The sequence below is a fragment of the Hippoglossus stenolepis genome, chromosome 8 (assembly GCF_022539355.2).
Source record: "Hippoglossus stenolepis isolate QCI-W04-F060 chromosome 8, HSTE1.2, whole genome shotgun sequence".
NCBI classification, from domain to species: Eukaryota; Metazoa; Chordata; class Actinopteri; order Pleuronectiformes; family Pleuronectidae; genus Hippoglossus; species Hippoglossus stenolepis.
In genome coordinates, this window is record NC_061490.1 from 13595002 (window position 1) to 13617520 (window position 22519).

Consider the following 22519-nt stretch of genomic DNA (forward strand, 5'->3'; position numbering starts at 1 on the left):
CGTGTCACCTCCAGAGCTCAAACCCACCTCTGTGGTGGCCTTGACACCTTTAGAGAAACCCAACATTTCACCCAATTCACACACACTTACTCAAATAACACACTAAATTTGACATGCTTTGTGACTCACATACGTGCACTAACGTGGTGGAGTCTCATGACGGAAGGCCCCACTCTTTACTTTACGAAGCTGTGGCTTCCTGCATGTGTCAGCTATCCGCGAGCTGCATGGATTACTATTCCACGCTGCACACACACTTATGAGGAAACCGAGTTTGGAGCATTGTCAAGGGAGTCGGGGTGTGTGGAACGAGGGTCCAGGTGGTGATCAGTAATCATTGGAAGCCATCAGTCGGTGCGAGTTAAACCTGACGAGTAACAGTCGCAGGTTCTTAGAGTTGATGGCTGAAAGCGGTGTTTTTGGTAAAAAAAAGTGTGTGTGGGTGTAAAAACTCACCTCAGTCTCGGCTACCATTGGGTTCCCGAGGTCACACACCACCATCCTGGAATCATTGACCATCTTGTACTCGCAGTTCAGCTGAGACAGAGACTACAGAGGAGAGAAGAAAATAGAGAAGAAGAAGAAGGACAGTTGGTGAGATGATAAGGAAAAAAGTTGATGAAAGTGACAACAGGGAGCAGTTAGAGTCAAGAGGGGAAAAGGGAGGGAAGTGTAACAGCATCAAAAGGGGGAAGGGAGCGAGGGATTGAAAAACGGGAACGAGGGAGAGGCGGGTGGGGGAATGCTGGGAGAGGTGGAGTGATGAATGATCTGACAGTAACAACCTCATCAATCAAACAGCCCCATTACACACTCATTAACGCACACACACGGGCAAACACACACACACGGACATAAACAGACACACACACACGGACATACAGCAGTTGACCCTCTCCACTTCCGTGGTCACTAATGCAGCTTGTAAATCATAATAGGGTCCTCTGGGCGGTTTCCAGTAGAGCATACCTTGCTGATAGCCTTGCCACAATCACGCCAAACACAACAGGAAGTGATGTCGCACTGTAAACGCTGCCTCAAATAGCTCACTTCCTTTTGCTATATGCTCACTTGGTACATGCTTCAAACACTGATGAGAGAACTGCAACAGTCTTATGTGTCTATTTTCCATATCCACACTGATGAGCATGAACACCAAACCAGATGTAAGCAGACAAATGTGTGTGTGTGTGTGTGCGTGTGTGTGCGTGCGTGTGTGTGTGTATTTACCTCCACCCTGCGCTCCACTCCGATGTAGTCAGCCTCTGGTGGTATCAGTGTGTGTAGCTCTGTCTCGTAGGCTCCCTCTCCTCGGTTCACCGCAGTGATGGTCAACATGACCAGATTGTCATCTCCAATCACCAGCTCTGAATGGTCTCTGTGTGTGTGTGTGTGGTGTGTGTTTTATTTGAAAGGGAGAACAGTGTAAAAAGAGAAAAGAAAGTATTTCAGTCATGCAGAGGACACATACAATTACACACCAACACTGGTTTCATAAAAAAAAAACATCATCTGTCTTGTGTTTTTTGTGAAATGTAGTTTTGAGAATTGGACTTCAAGTTTAATTCACACAGCTGCAAAGAATGCGATCCCCCCTGACCCCAACAACAACCCCAACAATGTGCATGTGTCAGTCAGTCCACGGTGACAGGATGTTTGTGTTACGCTGCCATGGCGATATCGTACAGCTGGAAACACTAGAGACGAGGCTAATGCACAAACGCAAGGTAAATGGAACTATAACGTGAGCAGCCTCGGTGTAAACTCTGCTCATTGTGTGAAGGATAACAGACATATTTTCTTCAGCGTGAGTGTGTGTGTGTGTGCATGTGTGTCTGTGTTTGGCCATGTGAAGTGTCGAGTGTTTACAGGTTGAGGTCAGAGGGCGTGGCCGTGTCGGTCTTACATGCTGGCAGAGAGCTGCAGGTCGGGGATACAAATATTGTCGTCTCCGCAGTCCAGGAGAATGTAGGCCTGGGAGGAGAGAGGAAGAGGGGGCACAGGAGAGGGGGTCGTCATGAGGAAATGTTTAAGGTACCCTGGGTATCATCATGACAAATAGAAGAAAACGTAACTGGGACACACCAGGAATCAGGTGATGTAAAAGCACAGACACACACACACACGTGTTAGGAGTTATGTTGTCCAGGTCTTGGCAGCGAAATGAATCTGCCGCTGATGGGTTTGGGCTTTTTGCTGCACCCACAGAACATATATACTGTGCCCAGCTTCAGAATGAAGTCAGGTTTGGTGTAATCTCCTTTGGCTCTAGTTACTCTAACTAACTGAATGTGTCATGTGTTTCAATTACAACACACAATGAAAGCCTGGAATGTGCACAACAAACAAACACAAAGTTTTAAGTTGGTCAAAAGCTATGTTTTTGTTGTGCATTAAATCCTTCATTTCTTGGTAGAACAGGGGACTCCTGATTTTCTGTTCATTTAATTCTGGATTTTGGGTGTTTGATTGACAATAAACCATCTTTGTACTGGGAAAAGTTGAGCATGAAAAAACCTAAGAGGTAAGGCAGAGATTTTTTATTTGTGAACTTGTCATTTATAGGCAAAATCAATAATTTTCAACACACTTTATCCCCTTAGACCCCAGATAAAGACAAAAGGACAAACAAGAAGTAGATGTTGCATGCACAGAATAGACTTTAACAGAAAAAGTAGTTAGTTTAGTTATATGTTATATATACTCACATGCTCTTGGAGGAAAGTGCTGCTGTAGTGGTTAAGGACAGGTGGGAGGTTTTGTCCCGGTGGGGGAGGAGCGAGGCTGTAGTTCAGAGCCAGTGAGATGGGTGTTAACTTGTCCCTGAACTCTTCGTCCTCCTGTGAAGAAAAAAAGATGACACATGTGTGACCGACTCCTCTTTGAAACAAAAAACAAAATTCAAAATCTCCTTCATTTGTGTTCGGGTGTGGTTTGCTCACTTTCAGGTAAATGGTGTAGCTCAGGCATGCACGTGGGCGGCTACGACCCAGCGTTAGGATCCCCCTGTGCTGAGGCTGCTGGGTTTCCAGGAAGAGAACTCGCTTTACTCCCCCTCTGCTGCCTTTCAACCAGTCCAGCTGCAGCTCCGCTCTCAGGTCTGGGCCAGAGGAAATGGTAGAGAGGTGGAGATGGATGGAGAAGTGACAGAGTGAGTAAGAAACTCCAGCCAAGCGGCTACTCCTAAACCATTTGTGTGCCTGCAGGACTATACTGTATATGTGATTTTCCACTGGTTATATAATAGAGAGCCATATAGGCATCATTACACAGTGGAAAAATGTACTTCACACCTCCACTTACTGTGTCTGACTCCCCCCGTTCCCACCCTCATCCTCTCTTTGTCCCCGGCTCTGATCGGTGTGGCAGAGCAGGCGGACTCCGAGCAGGGAAATCTAACAAGATGTCTGACGAAGCTGGTTCTGACAACTGTGACTACACTGTCCCACCCACTGAGCTTTTTCCCTTTTCACCTCCCTCCCTCTCGCACTGTGCACAGCCACTTACCCACAGAGCTGGGGATCCCCACACCGCTCACTGCTGCACACACATCCACCTTCAGACTGCAGGAAGAGGAAATTAGGAGGAAAGAACAACAAACAGAGAGAGAAGATTGAGAATGATGGCTATGTTACATGATTAACACATTATTAAGACACGCTTGCCGTCCCTATAGAAGACAAGAAGATGTATTCAATTCATCTTTACGGGGATTTCTCTCATGAGTTAGACTTACATTGTGTTGTGTTTATGAGCAAGTTATGGATTTCGTTGTATTCTTTATCATTTTTAGACTTTTGTAGCTTTATTTGAAAATCCATCCATCCATCCATCCATCCATCCATTATCTGTATCGGTTATGGCAAATTGTGGTTTACATTCATTTCTGTTGTCTTTTTATCATATGAGTGTATATTTCTATACACAATCAGCACGAGTTGTGTGGTAAATACATAGGATATCTATAAGCCTATACATTATATACCGTAATAGAATGATGACCCCACCCTAAGCTCCAATGATTTCATTATTTTATATATTTTAGTTTTGACTACACTCGGCCCACATAACAAAATCACAAAGAAAACCCCCAGGCTACATAAAACTAACTAAATAAATAAACTGCCTCTCAGCAAGGCATTTCTTCCTTCCTGTGCTCCAGGGGACAGAGGGAAATAATGCTCAGGACCCAGTGGACAATGGCTCCATTAGACAGACATGGGAGACTGGGCAACATTTGTGCATTTCCTCTATTTATGTGAGTTTGCCTGGATGTATGCGCAAGTGTGTATGTGTTTGTGTCTTATCACCTCTTTAATCACGAACAGGAAAGTGACTTAATATCTACTAATCTGAGGAAGTTTACAGATTAGAGCCTCCCGCTTCTCCACCGACCACTCAGCAATATGAGGCACGAGGTAAATGACTTTGTTTGGTTGCAGTTCACCGACCCCGACAACCAGATCGCAGATGTTGTGGATGCTGGTGTGTTTGTTAATAATTAGAATGCCCATTAGACGACACAATGGTGATGAGCTCTAAATGCGTGCTCTGCAGATGTGAGCTGGTGTGTGTGAGATAAACTACAGGTTTCTTTTTTAATAATTGTTCCCCTAAGTAATTTTAACCTCTCCAGGTGGTTTCATGTGTGTTTAATATGTGTTGCATGTAAGCATGTGAGCACGTTTTGTGTAGTCGGACGGGCGTGCTCAAGTGTGACTCTAATAAGCACTATGTGTCGAACTTAAGTGTGTGTAGCACCGAAATTACCCCCATATTACTGACAACAGCTCGGGCCCTTGCTTGCTCATTACTGTATGTAATTTTCCCCCAAAATGCATCTGTGCTCCACCACCCCTACGCACTTTTAGCTGGCCCTCCCTGCAAATACGCACACACAGACCCCTCCCCCCCACTACTGGTCCGCTTAGTGAGTGGGAACTTTCAATTTAAGACTGGTCATTAAGGGACCGTCCCTCCTTTTGCACCACTCCTACAGTCAAAGAGCATCTGATCTTCTAAAAAAAGAAAAGGTTGTTCAAACCTGCAATAACTGTTTTTTTGTCAACTTGGGCGGCAGCAGAAACAGGCTGGAGAACATGATCTTGACATATTATCACCTTAAGTTAAAGTAGTAGACACATTGGTCACCAGATTAATGTAGGTCTAATATTTGGCCTCTTTTAGCTAAGTTTTTGGTTTCTACTGGCTCCTGAGGGAAATATCTCAAGTTATGTTTTCTGTTTCCTGGTGCAGAGCAGCATCAAAACCGTAAAGCTGTGAACCCAAAAACCAGCAGAAAGATAATTTAAAGCTCCAGAGCTGAGTTTTAATTAATTGTTGGACCATCACTACGTGTGACCAATTCAACACACGAACCAGTAATAACCATTTGATCCATCGTAGAATACTATAAAAATACAGTTTTTACTGCAGCTTTAACAACACTCGCGGTTGTTCTGAAGGTATTTCCAGAATTTTGAAAACAGAATAAAAACTTTAAGTCCACTGTCCTCAATCAATCCATTTCTTGAGTTTATTTCCTAAATAATTTTGCCAGAAATAACCAATATCATTTCACTTTCTGTAAAACGCAAGCAGAAAAAAAACACATTAGTTTGTATCAGCATATAAATGTTAAAAGTGATCTTAGTTCACATTGGCAGAGAGAGGATTTCTGGCTAAAATATATTTTGCTTGGATTTTGAAAATGAAGCAGAGTTCCACAATCTGTAATAAAACTCACTGTGCATCGAGCAGTTTTTCAACCAGATGGTGAGAATGTTTTTTTTTGAGGATTGTGGAACTATACCCTCAGGGTAGTGGTCAGTATTGTTAGAAGACCTGGGTTTTTCAATGATGCTCAGATAATTATTTTTCAGAAAACCCAATGTTTAACCCTGAGACTCGAATGTAACGGTAATACTTGAGAGGCACAAACTGGGGCCACCTCCCATCATGCCTCTCTCCAGCTCTCACCGCAGGGAAACAACGGAAATGTCAAAAAGTCTTTACCCCTCTAAAACACAAGAGTCTCAGACATCTCTTAATTCTGAGAGCTGCTGTTTAACCCTCTGCATGTGTGTGTGTGTGTGTCTGTGTGTGTGCGTCTCCTACGTCCTATCTGATTCCATACCTCTAACCCAAACTTCATGGTGGTTTATTTAAATAAGCTTTAGTTTTGTTTTTACAGAATTCCATAGTTTAGTGCTCTTTCAATTTGACCAAAACCCTTTTCCCCTTTCGCTCTCAGCCAACACTCACACACTCCAGCACACACACACACACCCACAGACAGCGTGATGGCAACTAGCCGAGCACACTTAGCCCGTCCAAACAGTCCTGCAGCGGTTCCAGGCACAATAAGTGAGAAGCAACAAAAGGCTGTGGCGAAACAGCGGGAGACTTCAGACGCGCTCCCCTCGACTAAACCCACCCCCAGGCTGTTCAAAGCCACAGGAACAATAATGTAATCAAAATAGAATTATGCAGTTTCAAATTAATTGCAGAGTCCCATAAATCTGAATGTCCAGGTTTTATGAGAGGGATTTTTCAGTTATTGCGTTAGACGCAAAGACAAACAGACCTCGGCCGATGGCAGACATCTAGAACACAGAGGTGATTTGTCGCATCTGTCAGTTTGTGAAAGTCTATACATTATACTACATTAAGTTATAAACACACACGCACATGTACGCAAACACACGATACACACACTTGACTTTTAACAGAATATGTACACCAAGTCTTAACTCTCAAAGAGACCTTTAAAGTTGTGAGGAGAAATGTCCGTAATCTGTAACATCTATTACTAAAACTGGTCCTCACAAACATAGAAGTACATGAAGAGAGTTAGCAAGATTTTTGTTGGTCCCACAATGCATTGCCAAACGGAAGTGGCGGATCAACACACAGCTGGAAAAAATTACGTCAAATTGTCGACTGTGGTGAAGAGCTAGAGGAACAGTTTAATATAAAGTTATTGTGAAAGCATTTCGCTTTAATTGACAGTGGTGTTCTTAAGTCAGCTTGAGTCACGAAGTAGGATACATTCATTTCTTTTGCCCACACATTCTATCAGGTCTGTAAAATGGAAAATCTCTCTTCAGACCAGACTATTAAAGCAACACTGAAACATTTTTAGAAATAATATAAACACACTACAGATGGGTAGATAACAGTGTCCACTCATTGGGATGAGTTTCCAAAACTCAAATCTAAAATGAGGTCAAAGTAATATATTTAGAAGCACTGACCAAAAGTGCTTTTTTCTAATGTAGTGTTTACATTTTTTTTCTGTTCCAACTTGGAAAGCCAATATCTATTAATATTATGAGAAAGCCAATGTCATATTGGTATTGGTTTACACATGTGGGCCAGCAGGAGCCACCCAAATGAGAGGTTTAAAGTTTTCCATTGATAATGTTTAGTATGTGAAGAGCACTGTTTATTATCATTGTATATATAAGCGTGCTCCTCTTACCAGGTGACCATGATGTCTGTCTCAGGCAGGTGACACTGTCGGTCGTCAGGGTTCAGGATTCTGGGTGTCAGGTTCAGTGCAGCTTCCACAGACACTACAGCTCGGGATCTAGACAGACACACACACACACACACACACACACACACACACACACACACACACACACACACACACACACACACACACACACACACACACACACACACACACACACACACACAATCTTGAGTGCAGGAATTTGGGAGTGTCTAATGGAATTTCACACAAAAAAATCCCAAATTGAAAAAAACATGTCTGCACATTGAGACGCACTTCAAAAAGAGACGCCTTGTTCTCTCTTACCTGTACACCGACACCTCGCCTGAGCCAAACGCCCCCACGATCAGATCTGCGAAGAGAGAGAGAGAGAGAGAGGGGGGGGGGGCACAAGAGGGAGAAAGAAGAGGGAGACAGAGTGAGGGGAGAGCTGAGAAATGGAGAGCTTCAAAGAATGCACCAGATGGGACTGATTTCAAGGTCTCCAGAAATCTCCATCAAACACAGACTTCTCACATTTAATACACACGCGCACACGCACGTGCACTTACACATAGATCCACATACACACACTGTGATATAGCATTACCTTTCTGATATCATCATGCTTTTCTTTTTCACACATGACCCGGTTCAGACTAAAGTCATTAACACGACTTGTTAATTTGTGCATTTGTGAGTTCATCATGAATGCATGTGTGTGTGTGTGCGTGTGTGTGTTCATTCTCATGGATGTGTGCTGCGAGACAGGGACCCCACGTTGCATTCCAGTGCCATTACAAAATTTAACGTCACTCTAATCACATTTGGCTAAACAACAACAATTCCGAGCAGCCCGCGTCGCAACAGTCATCTCCTAATCGTAAGCAGCCACAGATCTCCTCTATATACTGATTTTTATTTGTTTTCATGGCTTTTGTGATCGACACACACTTTTAATTGGCTCTCGGAGTTTAAAATAGAGCCGGCCTTTTAATGGCTGCGGTCAGGGGACACATACCAATGAAAGCCACATGCACGCAGAAACACACACACACATATGCAATATATGAACACACATGCTGATTAAAACAATGTGAAACTGACGGGAGGCACTTAATGGATAAAAGCCACCACTGGCAGATGAAGGAAAACAAAGTTGGCTGATCCTGAGGAAGACTGATCAACCCCATGCTGCTCAGCGAGACACGACTGGTGCCACAGCTATGATTATTTTCATAAATGAATCTGTTATTTATTCAAAAAAATTATCTGAGTGTGTGTCAATCTTTTATTTAGTAATATAATGACATTAAAAAACGATATATAAGAAGTGGGAGACTTTTTGACTGAATTTTTTTTTAAAGTTCATCAGCTTATTTTTTATCAGTTAATCATTTGAGCACCAGAAGCAGCTATGTAGGAAATGTTGTGGTAACCAGCTTCAGAGATTTGCGCACTAAGCTTGTGGAAATGTTCTCTCGCAGACTGTGCTTGTCATTTGCTGTGTCTCTCCTCCTCTGCATATGCAAGAAGAAAGGGACTAATTGAATCTGAGAGCGAGGCACATCTGTTTCTGCCTTTGGCTGCAGTCAGAGTCCCCCTGAAACCACAACATTAAACAGTTAGGCCCTGGTCCCTCTTCCCCTGGGGTGTGCTGTGTCGCTGCGTTGAGTGTGTGTGGCACTGTGTGTATGTCCTGTCTAGAAAAGCCCGCGATGAGAAAGGAGCCCGAGATGTGGGTTTTTTTGCTGGGCAGCCGGAGAGGTACGCTAAAGGGGAGGAGGGGGTGAGAAGGAGGAGATTAGGATATAATAGAAAGAAAAGGAGGGCAGAGGATTGCAGATCTTGGCCTTTAAACTGCAATCTGTTAAAGCCATCAGAGGCAAGGTATACTCTCAGCAGAGGGAGAGAGAGAGACAGAGAGGGACCTCCTCGCTCCCAGGCCGAATTCCTCCGTTCATCCAGATATTGGAGTTGTGTAACCTGGAAATCTAACTCCACTCCTGCCACAACTCTGAAGGTCTGTTCAATACAGTGGTTGTCTCTCTGCTCATTATCCCGACTCTCGTGTTTGCTCTCAAAACTACTGCATGACACGAGACTGATTTGGTGATAGGGCACCTTTGGGGTTAAACGTGTGTGTGTGTGTGTGTGTGTGTGTGTGTGTGTGTGTGTGTGTGTGTGTGTGTGTGTGTGTGTGTGTGTGTGTGTGTGTGTGTGTGTGTGTGTGCGCGCGTGCTCATGGCTGCACTAAGGGCTAAATCAAATAACAGCCCACTTTCCTTTCCTTGTCAATCCCCTTTCCTTACACACAGGAAAGCTTGACTGCCACTGTTGATTTGAGGCTGCGTGCGTGCGTGCATGCACAGAGGCACAACGAACCGATCCCCTCACACAAACGGGCCGACAAACCGGCTTGTGCACACTCTACTCACTGATGGCAGCTCTGGGTGCAGGTATAGTGTCGGTAACTAAGCTGCTTTAGCTGGTGGTGTCTGTCCCGGCCTGTGAAAACACAACCTCCATCCAGAGTTTAGACAGACTGTCAAGCTGTCACTGGCTGCCTGCCCTGACTGCCTGTTTGGCTTCAGGCGAAAGGTCTTGCTGATGAAATGCCAAAGGTCAATGGCACTCAGAGGAAAAAGAGGTGCTTATAAGAAGAGGAAAGGAGCTTTTTCAAAATGTTTGAATGCATGTCTGGGATTATTAGAAGGATATTCAATAACCTGTCAGCTATTATACATACATTTCAATCACTCAGATTACATTCTAGTAACGAAAAGGATAGTTTTCACACTGCAGACGAGGGGAATAGGCCGTTCAAATTAGTGGAGGATTTACTTTGGATTGCTTAATAAGGAAGGTTTTGTTTAAAGGCACACTTGGTGTGTATAACTAATGATGAGGGAACAAGAAACTGTTCTCCTTTTTCTTACTTTTTATGAGAATGAGCTGGAAATACTTTTTACGGAGCCCAGTAACACATTTTACACCTACTTACCGACCAAATGACCTCCCACCCCCACACACATCCAAATCCCTGACCCTGACACCTCTCTGTGCCTGTGACTCTCTCAGCAGGCTGCTGTGATTGACAGGTAAAACATTGTTAGTTTTTGACCTTTGACCCCTTGGTTGAACCCAAAATGCACCCTGAGGCAATCTGATCCCCTACCACCACGCAGATACCCTAACCTTAACTCCAGCCCGCTTTGTGGCCTCCCCTGCATCAGTAAGAAACAGTTGTGCCTCCAAAGATGCCTGCTTCATTTAGGTTAATTGAATTTAATTCTGAGTGTGGGTTCGGTAATGCCTAGCTTTCAAAGTGCAAGTTATAAAAAGAACAAATACGTGACATAATCTCTGGGGGAAACTAATTAAAGCTAAAAGCAGAGTCTAAGCATCACCTTTCTCTCTCCTAATGCTCCTGCAGTGGACTAATGACATTGAGCATAGATGGGAGCATATTGCAGCTCGAGCCGGCCTCCCAGACGCCTGTGCAGTCCTCTCATAATGCTGATCAAACATCGCTGGCTCCTTTGAACAGTGTGACTTTACTACCCCGCTAACGACACACCATGTGTGTACGTGTCTCACTTCCGCCAGCCAGCTCTCTAATGACAGACGACACGAGCACACACACGCACATTTGTGAGTGTGTGTGTGTGTGTGTGTTTACATGGTGTGTGTGTGTGTGTGTGTGTGTGTTGGCTGAGAGCTCAACCACCCGTGAGTTTCTACCTCACTTCCTCCTCCCAAAGGGACACGACCAGCCTGAGTTTCAACCTGCAAACCCCTGATGTGTATTTACTATAATGTTTTTAAATTCAGGATCTCTGCAGTGGGTCTAGCTTTGACCTGCAGCCTGGCACATGCTCAACACACACTCTGCGTCCGCCAGTGAAACTGATCACAAGCCGCACATGTGAACCTGCGTGTGTTCCACGTGTGTGTATTTCCCTTGATATCCTGTTTGTGGAATGAAGATAATCTGTTATTATAGCAAAATGAAAAGGAAAGGGGGTTGAATGAGTGGAGGCAAAAAAAAGGGGAAAAAGGTAAAACCAAACAAATTCTCCTTTTCAGCCTAATCTGTGGAAGCACAAAGCCAAAGTAATGTTGAGAACAGAATGGCTCTAAATTAGGGGGAAAATAAGGTAGTAAAACATTGGTTTTACAGACCTGCTTTGCTTCAAATGCCCCCTTTCTTCTTGACTGAAAACCTGTGTATACAAACAACTTCCCACTCACATCAAATCCTCTCCTTCTCAGGTCTCTTACGTATCGGAGTGCGTTTTCCAATACGTTTCATGCAGTCAGAAGGTGGAAGAGTCTGGCAAAGTAAGTACTGTAGGTAGCACATAAAGTAGTGCATGTAATTTGATTGAATAATGCTTTGATTGTGCACACTATTGGCTGCGGCTTGAGTGTCTGGCAGACATGAACGTGTGGCTAATGTATTATCATACTTTTCTTTCTCTCCATCCTATGTTTTCTCTCCTTCTTGAGTTTTGAAAAATCCCCAAAGAATGCAGTTCACTGGCACTCATCCCTATACCCCCTTCCTCTGGACTGATGACTTTACCAGAGCAGAGGAGGAAAGCAATACGGGAGAACATAGGGATGGTAGTGGAGTAGTGCTTGCATTGGGGGAACGATGAAATTTGGAGGTCAAGAATGAAGGAGAAGGGAGGTTGTAATGAGAGGAGGTGGAAGGAAAGTGGAGAAGCGAAGGAATGTAAAAAGGAATTTTGATTACAACGCAGGGAGTGGAGTGGAGAAGAGGCTGAGTGTGAGTATTTACCAGGATACTGATTGTTGTCCAGGTCTTGGCCTCCTCTCACAGTGAATCCAAATCCCGACAAGCTGCCACTTGGGGTCCAGGCTGCTCTTAGCTCTTGGCTCAGCACCAAGCCTTGTGTGGATACGTCCCTGTTACCGTTGAAGATCAATACTCTGCCTCCACGGTCCTCGCCTCCGAATGGACAGCCCACCGCCACGTCTATGGGATGACACGCATGCATGTTTTAGACATCAGCAGGGTTAAGGCCCCTTTGAGACAGAAGCGAAGGAAAACATGCAGGTAGCAGGAAAAAGCTTGACCTTCCTTTACCGGCTGTGGAGACCATGGCCTCTTAACAACGTTTCTCAATATCATTGATGCTACTAATATTTTTATCTTGACTCTTCTTTTGACATCTGGGCAAAGTTTAGGTCATTGTGTGTGTTTTTGGTCTGTATGGGCAACATTTGATTGTTCGGAGCCCTTAAGGAACATGGGCAAAAAAAGGGTGCTGCACTCAAGAAAATATCTGGTGCGCACGAGAAGGTTTGTGGTGCGCACGCAATAATTTTTCTAGTACAATGGACAACATTTTTTGTGCATGCCAGAAAGTATTGCATGTGCGCACCAGATATCTGCACAGCAGGCAGTTAGACGTGTGGGCAGGGACTGTCTACAAAGTGCCACGCAGAAAGTCTCCTTCTGGTTCGATTACAACCCTCATTTTAGAAAAACATATTCAGGCATAATTCACGCCATGTCCCGTTAGGGGCTCTGTATGATTTAACTTTAGCTAATGGGCACAGGGTTAATGAAAGAATAGGAGGCAGAATTTCTTTCTTTCATTTTTTGCTGAAGCTGTTTCTATGGAACCCCCTGAAGTCCCGATGAAGATATTTTTTTATCTTGAGCCCACAATCCTGTGTCTCTATGAGCAACAAGAACATTCGTTTGTTTGACATTCCCAGGTGAAAATAAAACTTGATTACTCCATGCTATGGTACAAATCTGGTGGCTGTGGGCATTTGAGTGATTAACATCTTCTTAAAGTAAATATCTTGTGGCCACAAGATAATAACCTTTTGCACACAAGATAAAAATCCTCATCTTTTGGGACTTGAGGGGCTCAGTATATGTTTCCCCCTGATTCAAGTTGTTATTATTAAGCGAAGCTAATCATGCCCAGACAGATATAATTAACTAAAGTATGGCAAAAAAGAAAGTCTTGTGAGAGGAATACCGTTCTTGTATCTATTCTGTAAGTATGAAGCTACAAGTAGCAGCTAGTCAACTTAGCTTAGTCAAAGACTAACAAAAAAGAAAACTATTAAAACCACCTTGCTCTGTACAAAGGTAAAATCTCCCTAAAGAAATTACATCATTAAGCTGAGTAAGTGTAAAAATTATGTTTTTATATTTTGATGTTATAGGGTTGATTGAGCCAAACTTTCTTCTCTGAGAAATAGGCTACAGGATACTAGAAATATGAACTAGTGACCTTTAAAAGGTGTCTTGAACAGAACCCGGCTCACAGCTTACCAAGACTTCCAGTTTCTTTGCTAAGCTATAGGCCAACCAGCATGTGGCCCCTGTATAATACCCGTAAGGGCCTGTCCTGGTATAAAAAGGTCACAGATTCACTATACAACCAGTTTTGAGTATTTAGCCTTTAACCTCTCAATGTCCATGCAGACTGTAACTGTCCAAACACCTCTAGACATCCTGTTTGTCTCCGGACCCCCTCTCTCTCTCAGCCTAAACAACTCGTTCCACATGAAGCAGATTGTGGGGTAGAAAGGGTAAATGCAACCATGTGTGTATGCAAGTGTAAGAGCCTGTGAGTGCATGTGTCTGTATGTCTATGCGTGGGTATGTATACAAAACTGAATAGCAGAGTAAAAAAAAACAACTAACTAAGAGAAAAAAAAAAAAAAGTCCTCAAATAATGTGAAAGTCACTAACAGGCATTGCTCAACAACATCCCACACAATGCAGACATCCACAGGAAAATAGCCTGTGGAACACCCACTATGAAAACTGGGACCAACTAGGAGGCTGTTACTCGCAGGGAAAATGGGGTCAGTGATGCTGACAGTGTGTCGGTTCATAAAAATAAAAAACAAAGCCACATTCCTGAATAGATTAGCTAAAATGAGAGGTTTTCAACAGCTTCCACTCGACGTCACCATGATGATGAGAGGAAATTGGTACGGTTCTGCTTTTTACGAGGAGATCTCGGACATCGAGTGATGAGGTCACTGCGATTGGAGGATGAAGAGGATCCATGTAGTCACAGGAAGTAAAGGGATCTGTCAGTGATTACACTGACACACACGATGGGACAGGTACACTTGAAGACATGAGTTTGACATTAGCAAAAAGAAGCTGCTGAAAACCCTGATCAAGATGTTTCCGTGGTGACTCGATGTATGTAATGCACATTCACAAAATCATGCACAGATATGGACAAATTCTCTCTGTGCACGTCACTGCAGCTGGCAGAGGTGCTCCTTCCCCTCTAAGGCCATGTCAACACCTCTCAGACACTGTCACATCCTGACCCACAGCCTCATGTGGTTTATGTTTCGGGCCAGAGAAAGCTTAAGTATGGATCCAGTGGTTATTGACCCGATGGTTAAAGGTTTTAAAAGGATTGGGACACACATTAACACATGCTGTCCATAAATACATAACACATAAATCAGTGGGATGCATGCTAGGGCCAGATGTGCATCCATTCATTCATTTTTGTGGGTTCATTCAACACAGGGCATTCGGGCTGCGGGCTGCATGGTTTGTTCTGTGTATGCACAAGTGTGCGTGCGTGTGTGCATGCGTGTCTTTGTCCAATCAATATGAGAATAAAACAAACACATTGAAGAGGAATGAACTCTGGGCAGCCGGACAAAAACTCCCAGATGATTTTATCTCAGGGCACATCTGGTGAGTTAAAAATAACCCCAACACACACACACACACACACACACACACGCTTAAACACACATGGCCTTAACCCTGACCATCACAGGACGAAACAAGTTCACTCAGACAACTTTTCTTCCCCACACTTCCTGATTGGCTGAGAAGCTTGAAGGTTTTCTCGAGCCCCTGCATCTGACAGGATTTCCTCTGCAAAACACAGAGATAGATTTGTCCGCCATCGTGTTTACCTGAAACACCCCCCTCCATGTGCACGGACAAGCACAAGGCAGAGCGATACACTGAAGCAAAAATATATCAAAGGATTTCCTCATCTTCCTCTTTCTTTTTCTATCTCTCTCACATCGCTTTTTTTTTAATTTCTTCAATGAATTTAATCAGGTCCTCAACATACCATTGTACCCATCTTGGTTGATGTCTCCCAGCGGTGCTATAGCCGAGCCAAAGCGTCCGAAGGTGTGCGTGCCGGTGAGGGCGACGGGATTGGAGAATGTGAGCGGTGCCATCTGCAGGTACAAGTAAACCCTGCCCACCTCCCTGGGTTTGCTCTCCATCTCTCTCTCCATGTAGAGGGGCGCCCCGACCAGCACGTCGTCCATCCTAGGGGACACGAAGAGTAGTTTCGACCCTTCAGGGGAAAGAAAAAGCAAGTGCATGCGTCTGGAGTGACAAGTTGGTTTTCTACTCACCCATCTCCATTCAGGTCGGTGACAGCCACCGAGTAGCCAAAATACGAGGCCATCTGAGAGACAGAGAAGAAATTTGTACTTTTAATCATGAATCCAATGCTGTTAAATGAAAATCCAATCAGTGAGTGCCCATCGTGTACTAATTGATATGAGGCCCTGCAATGTGACGGACTGTGACAGTGATGAGTTGGGTGTAACTGATCCTACCTGTTCGCCTGTGAAGTTCTGGATGAAGGTCAGATTGGTGGAGTTGATCATTACCACCTAAAACCAGCAAGTAAGCTGTTAAACACAGTGTGGCACAAGCACAAGGCTTTGTATTTAAATCACACCAGGGGTAAACATGGCCAAGCGGTCTGACAAACAGGCTCATGAAGAATGCAGAAAAAAAAAAAGTCAGAAACCGCATTACAAAAAAAAAGAAGCTTTTATTCAACTGAAATCCCTCTCTTTTCCCCACCCTCCCCCACCACCATCCTCTTTGCGCCTTTACCATTTTTCCCTCATCTTTCTCTCCTTCCCCCATCCTAACCCGGGTCGTGGGGAAAGACGGGGGGCTGAGAATTCCTTCATAAGACCTAAAATAACAACCACATGGAGACAGCCGGGGGGCTGCACGTACACACTCACATGCTCAAACGCACACACATGCAGAGGGATACGCTTTGACCCAATCACAGATGTCTCAGAGACACACTAAACGGGGATAGACTTACGAACACAGACAGATGATGATGTGTAAACACAAATACTGAATCACCAGCTTGGACGTCAACTTTCCTGCACTCTGAGTTGTCAGATTGGTCCCAGAAGAAACCTGATGAGGGCTGACAGCTTCCCCACTGCCTCTAATGTGGCCTATACCTGCATCCCTTCTAACACGACTCCGACGGTGCGCTACAGGCCCCGATCTCCATGACATTCACAGGGCACTGCATGTACAGGAAGGAGCAGTCGTGCACCAGCTACAGCCAGACCAGACATAAAACACACTCTGATGTAGTGTGTGCGTGTGTGCAGTGCGGTGAGGCCTGCGGTTGCACTGCAGGTTAGTGTTAGGGGTCATGTGTGTGTGGAGAAGGGTTAGTGGGGTTAGGTGGGGTCACCCCCCTCCACATGAAGCGGAAGCTGTGTGTCATTAGGGAGGACTGACACAGCCAGCCCCGGGGACAAATTCCCATAAGACAACTATAGACACACTGCAGTATATGCATAGAGGCACATACAGTATTTGTTAAATCCATGTTGATTCATGTTTGTGTTCCATACTGTAGAGTACTGAGCAGCTGTCATCCCGGGAAAGATTGACTTCTCTTAGTCTCCCAGTAGACACTCAGTCTATCTGCCCTTCAAGCCTACACACAGTCTCTAATATCTCCTGCACTTATTATTGTATGTCCCACATTATGCAGACATAACATACCATAATAAGATGCACAGTCATTCCTATCCTGCAGAACAAGCTTCACTTGCTATTTATTCCTCGAGTCTGTGCCACTCCCATAGGTGTTGAACTGGCTCTGAGATCTGGTGCCTGTGAAGGCCACCACACATGATTTACGTCATTTTCCTACTAATCAAAACACTCACTGGCCATTTGTGCACTGTAAAGCCATGTGTGCATTTGTTTTGTTTAAACTCAGAGCAATGCCGTTGCTGCTGAAATGTCTTCTTCTGCCTTTTGTCAAATTCGCCCGCCTGCAGCTACTCACATATCCAAAGTTCTGTGCTCCTCTCGGGACTCCAGCTATCAGCTCTGGAAAACATGAAAACAAAGACAGATATATTTAAATTAGCGTGTGCACATGTGTGAGAAGGACTTACAGAGGAAGAACAGGCTCGACAGAGGTTTGACAAAGGCCTAAACCCTTAAACCCCCTACGAAGCCCACCCCCCATTCCCCGTCAGAACATCTGAGTGTGACTGAGAACACACTGGGAGCTCTCAACTCTACTTGTGTATTGATTGATGAGTGCGGTGCTGAAGAGTTATGGGGACGATCTGAGGGTCCCACCCAGAGAGAGAAGACAGAGTCCCCCCTTCCTGCCCTCCAGCTCCAGCCAACAGGCCCAACCACGAGCCTTTAAAACCAGCAATTCCCAGCTCCATCTTCACTACCAGCTCCCAGTTACAACCAGTTCCCCAGTCTGAAGATTGGTCGGGGAACACGACCACAACAAGTTTCGTACCACAACACAACACATCACATCAACAGGCATGTGTAACCTCTTAAGGCTCACTTTAAGACTCCCTGACATGTGTTGTGCCGGAGGGGGTTCAGGGGACTTAGCGGGGTTGGTATGGGGGTATGTAAACGTAATGTTGTCCCGTAAAGATCCCACTAAATGGTGATTAACAAAGAGGCTCCGATAGACAGGAAATTGTGAATGGGAAGGTGAAGTGGTGCGAGGGGAGCGGGGGTCTCCGAAATAAGTGTGTGTTGACACAGTGTTTGAAGAAGAAGCCATAAAGATTGCTTTAAAATGATGTGGCTTGACCGTTTGTATCTTCTGTAATAAAAGAGCTGTGCATTTCCTTGTGTGTTTCTTTATAGTGCTGACAAACTGATGGCATGGGAAATAGCTTCAGCAGCACCTGAAGCTGATGATATGAATAAAGCCCAAACCGGATGTATGTGAGGAGAGCAAGGACAACAAACTCATCTGAAAATGTTCTAGAAATATTAAGTTTTCTGAATATTAATAGTACATAAAAAAAAAAGATGAATTCAAAGGCATTTTTTCTTCAATGAATTCATACTGTCAGGTTCTTCTGTCTCTTTCCACCTAATATTTCAACTCTAGAAGTCGCTCTGGACCTTCTCTAGACCTGACGACGTCTGGTGAGTCTGCCACTAATCCTTCTAATCAGTCGGATGGAGGACAGGAAATCCCTTTATCAGTGGTTCCTGAAGTCCAGTCCCCTCAGGGTCACGACCTAGACGTGCAGAGACAGTTCTCATTACTGCTCCTGAGTTCAGTCCCAGACACTGTCACCCAGCTGTCCGCTCCCTATCGCTCAGCCCATCACACCGTCCACAGTGCTCCCCAGCATCCAGCTGTGGGACGCAGAGACTACACGCATGCAGGGTTTCAGACGGCAGGGTGGCTGCATGTCGTTGGCGAGGGATTCCTTTGGTGCTGCATGTGGTTAGTTGTAATGAATTGTCGGCTTTCTCACCTTGTTCAGAGTCTCCCGTAAACTCCCCCACCGCCACAGAGTAACCTAGAGAGAGAGAGAGAGAGATCCGTTGCACATGACAGCATACGGGTGAAATTAACTCTGTGTTATGTCATGTTTCCTAGTCTAATTTTAAGATGCATGAGTTCATGTGTGTGTGTGTGCATGTTAATGCATGTTACCGAGGTAGCTGTCATCATGTGTGTCCTCAGCCGCTCGAGTGTATTTCTCTCCTGGAACCTTTCTCAGGATTGCCTTCAAAGAGTAACCGTTCAGTATCTCAGCTATCCCTGCTGTCATCACTTGACCTGCACACACACACACACACACACACACACACACACACACACACACACACACACACACACACACACACACACACACACACACACACACACACACACACACACACACACAGAAAGATAGAGATAAATAAACACCCAGGGCAAGAGAGCCACATCTGTCTCATGGACAGTGGTTTCAGCTTGGACCCCATGATGGGAGCACTGCTGCCCTCCGCTATAGAAACCTGCTGGAGCTGGACTGTTCAACTCCACATGAAAGATGCACACAGCTAACTACACATCGCAGTCCCACCCGAGGAAAAGTAAAACATTGGCGGAGGGAAAGCTGGGAAAATATGTTCCTAAAAAAAAAAAAAACTCTAGAAAATGCCTGTCCTCGGAGAAGACTCTGAATTTATAGATGCCCGCACACAAACAACACTCTTCCTTTACTGTTGAACAGGAGGTCAAACAAACAAATGATTTTTATCTATGGCCGACCTCAACCTTCCATAAATCCTCCTTAATGTGTGTGTGTGTGTGTGCACTGACGTTGGGAAAATGTGCCCTCTCAACCCTCCCTCCAGCTCCTCTCCCACACTCACACTGAGCCATGAGCTCCTCTCCCGGCATAACATCTCAGCTCATTATAAAACTCCAATCTGATGAATGAGACGCCGTGTTACAAACTGTTAACATAGAGGCATAAGTCACTGATGCTAATTTGAAGTCTCCTTTACACCCAGAGATAACAAGAGTGTATATAAAAGAGCTTTTTTAATGATAGCTCAGGCTGAAGGCTGAAGATAATCGTGGTATATTAGAGGCCATAAAAAAAAATCCAGGCTGAGTGCTCTTATAAACATTGAGAGGAAGTGTTTTAACTGGAGGCAGCCAGCCTTGCCACGCTGAGGGCACAGAGCGAGGGAGCAGTCCATTAGGCCGTCTGCGATGCCTGTCGAGTGCGGTCTTGTAAGCTGGAACGTTCATTATTCAGCCATATGCAGCGCAGCGACTCGGATGACAAAACAATAAAGCTCCGTCATAAAATAGGACTCTTGAAAGAATCGCCAATGAGCCAATTTCCCCCTATGTCTTTCTCATATTTCTTTTTGGACCGCCGTGTAAACAAAAACACTGTCTTAATCTTTTCCATGGGGAAGAAATGAAGTGCTGTGGAGTGATAGAAGTGGGGTTACGGAGAGTGGGGGAGTGCAACTGATCAATAACTGTCTCCCCGTTCCTTACAAACCGCTACAGGACTGAGTTACGGTAAAGAAAGACGAGAGGAGAGGAGGGAATACACTCTTGCTCACACCTGGAGTTGGGGGAGTAGCGTTACCCTTCAGCAGCTGAACCCTGACACACTCTGGCTGTGTCTACAACTATTAAGACACTTCATCCCTCTGCTTAGACTAGCTGACCCCAGCGCTGCTTTTATCAAGCAGAGGATCCATCTTTCTCCCTCTCCTGCTCCCCGACACACTCCCTCGTCTCTTCTCATCTTTCTCTCTTTCTCGCCCCACTGCAACATGTTTCTATCATCTCCTTAACGATCCTCTATCGCTCCCGCTGCCCCCGCCACCCCACCCCAAAAAAAACGTTTCTCTGTACTTCTCTGCTTCATCTTCGCTCCTTGGAGTTTTTTTTTTTTACCAGGGCCCTCTGTGCTTTATCACGGGGCAAAGGGGCAGTTCCTCCACACTCCATTACCCCCTGATCAGCTCATTACAGAGCCCAAACACTCACTTCCTGTTACACTGTTACAGAGAGAAGCATGGAAGAGCGAGGAAGGGGGGGACTAACAGAAAAAGAGAAAGAGACACATTTCTTTCCACCTTGTAAGACTGTAATGAAACTTCAAACCTGGCACAGATTTCCGTGTGCGTGTGTGTGTGTGTGTGTGTGTGTGTGTGTGTGTGTGTGTGTGTGTGTGTGTGTGGGCTGTCCTGACTGTTAAACTCATCTGCATTCTCTTCTCTCATTTGAACACCGTCCCATCTATGATATCACTGAAGCAAGAGACTAAACACAGGTTCACACTCTGCTGGGGCAGTTACCTTGCCAGTAAAAGCTTCCAGGTCCTCCCACCACCAGCTTTCCTTCCTGGAATAAATACAATTACTTGGGGTTAGTCATGTGATAGACATTTGCAGAGGGGGGTATATAACATGTGTAGCTGTGCGCGCGCGCGCGCGTGTGTGTGTGTGTGTGTAGGAGAGAGCACATATGAATCCTGCTGTCATGCCTGTTGACATCCTGCTGAGAATGACAGCTTCCTGTATAGAGGGTATAGGGCTGGGCCATGAAACATAGGTCAGGGTTCACATTGACTATACACCGAAAGAATGCATAAGCATGTGTGTTTTGTCTATTGTGTTCAGAGGCGGTGGGTCACATCAGGAGTGGAGGGCTCCTCTAGGGACAAACGGGCTCTCATCTTCCCCGTGTCCATAAATCTCCGGAGGGAGTCTTGTGTTTTTCAAGAGACCTCTCTGCATGCACTCCTGAGACAGGACAAGACCTGGGGAGAGTGTGTGTGTGTGTGTGTGTGTGTGTGTGTGTGTGTGTGTGTGTGTGTGTGTGTGTGTGTGTGTGTGTGTGTGTGTGTGTGGGGTGATAATGTATGATTGTTGCCGCACTCTTTACCTTGGTGAAATCCACACTGAAGCCAGCCTGGCAGAACCCCTGCCCCTCTGGGTCTGGATCGCCTGAAAACCACAAACAAAGTGAAACAAATCACTAGAACCAGCATCCTAATTATAATGGCACCAGTTTTATTGAGTAAAGCGCTGATCCAACGGCTCAGACATATGCTTTAACATAGAGAAATGAAGAAAAACTTATGACAGTCTGTGCTTCTGTTTGAGTAACTCTATCTAACTGTGCATGAACAAAAAAACGTATGTACCTAATGAATTGTTCTTCAATTCAGAGGCACCCTGAGGTGAAGTTTAATGATGCGTAACTACACACGCGCGTGTATAAACAGAGCGTGAGTTATAGCAGTAGTCTGAGCGGTCGTAGATTAGGTTTAAGATGAAGCAAAAAAAGCTGCTGGAGACAGAAAATTCAGGCTCAGACACATGATAAAGACATAATTCCCCCCTTGAGAACAATAGCGTTTCAACGTGATTAACCA

At 44.9% G+C, this 22519-nt stretch overlaps 1 protein-coding gene across 1 annotated transcript in view; it reads right to left on the minus strand.

Moving 5' to 3' along the window:
- The window catches only part of itga8 (integrin, alpha 8), a 38851-nt gene that overhangs the window by 10332 nt on the left and 6000 nt on the right, over positions 1-22519 (minus strand). The window contains exons 5-21 of the mRNA XM_035163203.2: positions 22027-22088; positions 21438-21483; positions 19276-19401; positions 19094-19138; positions 17626-17669; positions 16121-16177; positions 15914-15966; positions 15619-15824; positions 12306-12503; positions 7826-7871; positions 7484-7591; positions 3508-3563; positions 2943-3100; positions 2709-2840; positions 1907-1974; positions 1231-1378; positions 457-549 (exon numbers count right to left, since the gene is read on the minus strand). Of these exons, the coding sequence (XP_035019094.2) occupies positions 457-549; positions 1231-1378; positions 1907-1974; positions 2709-2840; positions 2943-3100; positions 3508-3563; positions 7484-7591; positions 7826-7871; positions 12306-12503; positions 15619-15824; positions 15914-15966; positions 16121-16177; positions 17626-17669; positions 19094-19138; positions 19276-19401; positions 21438-21483; positions 22027-22088 (1646 nt within the window). The remainder of the gene's footprint in view (positions 1-456; positions 550-1230; positions 1379-1906; positions 1975-2708; positions 2841-2942; positions 3101-3507; positions 3564-7483; positions 7592-7825; positions 7872-12305; positions 12504-15618; positions 15825-15913; positions 15967-16120; positions 16178-17625; positions 17670-19093; positions 19139-19275; positions 19402-21437; positions 21484-22026; positions 22089-22519) is intronic.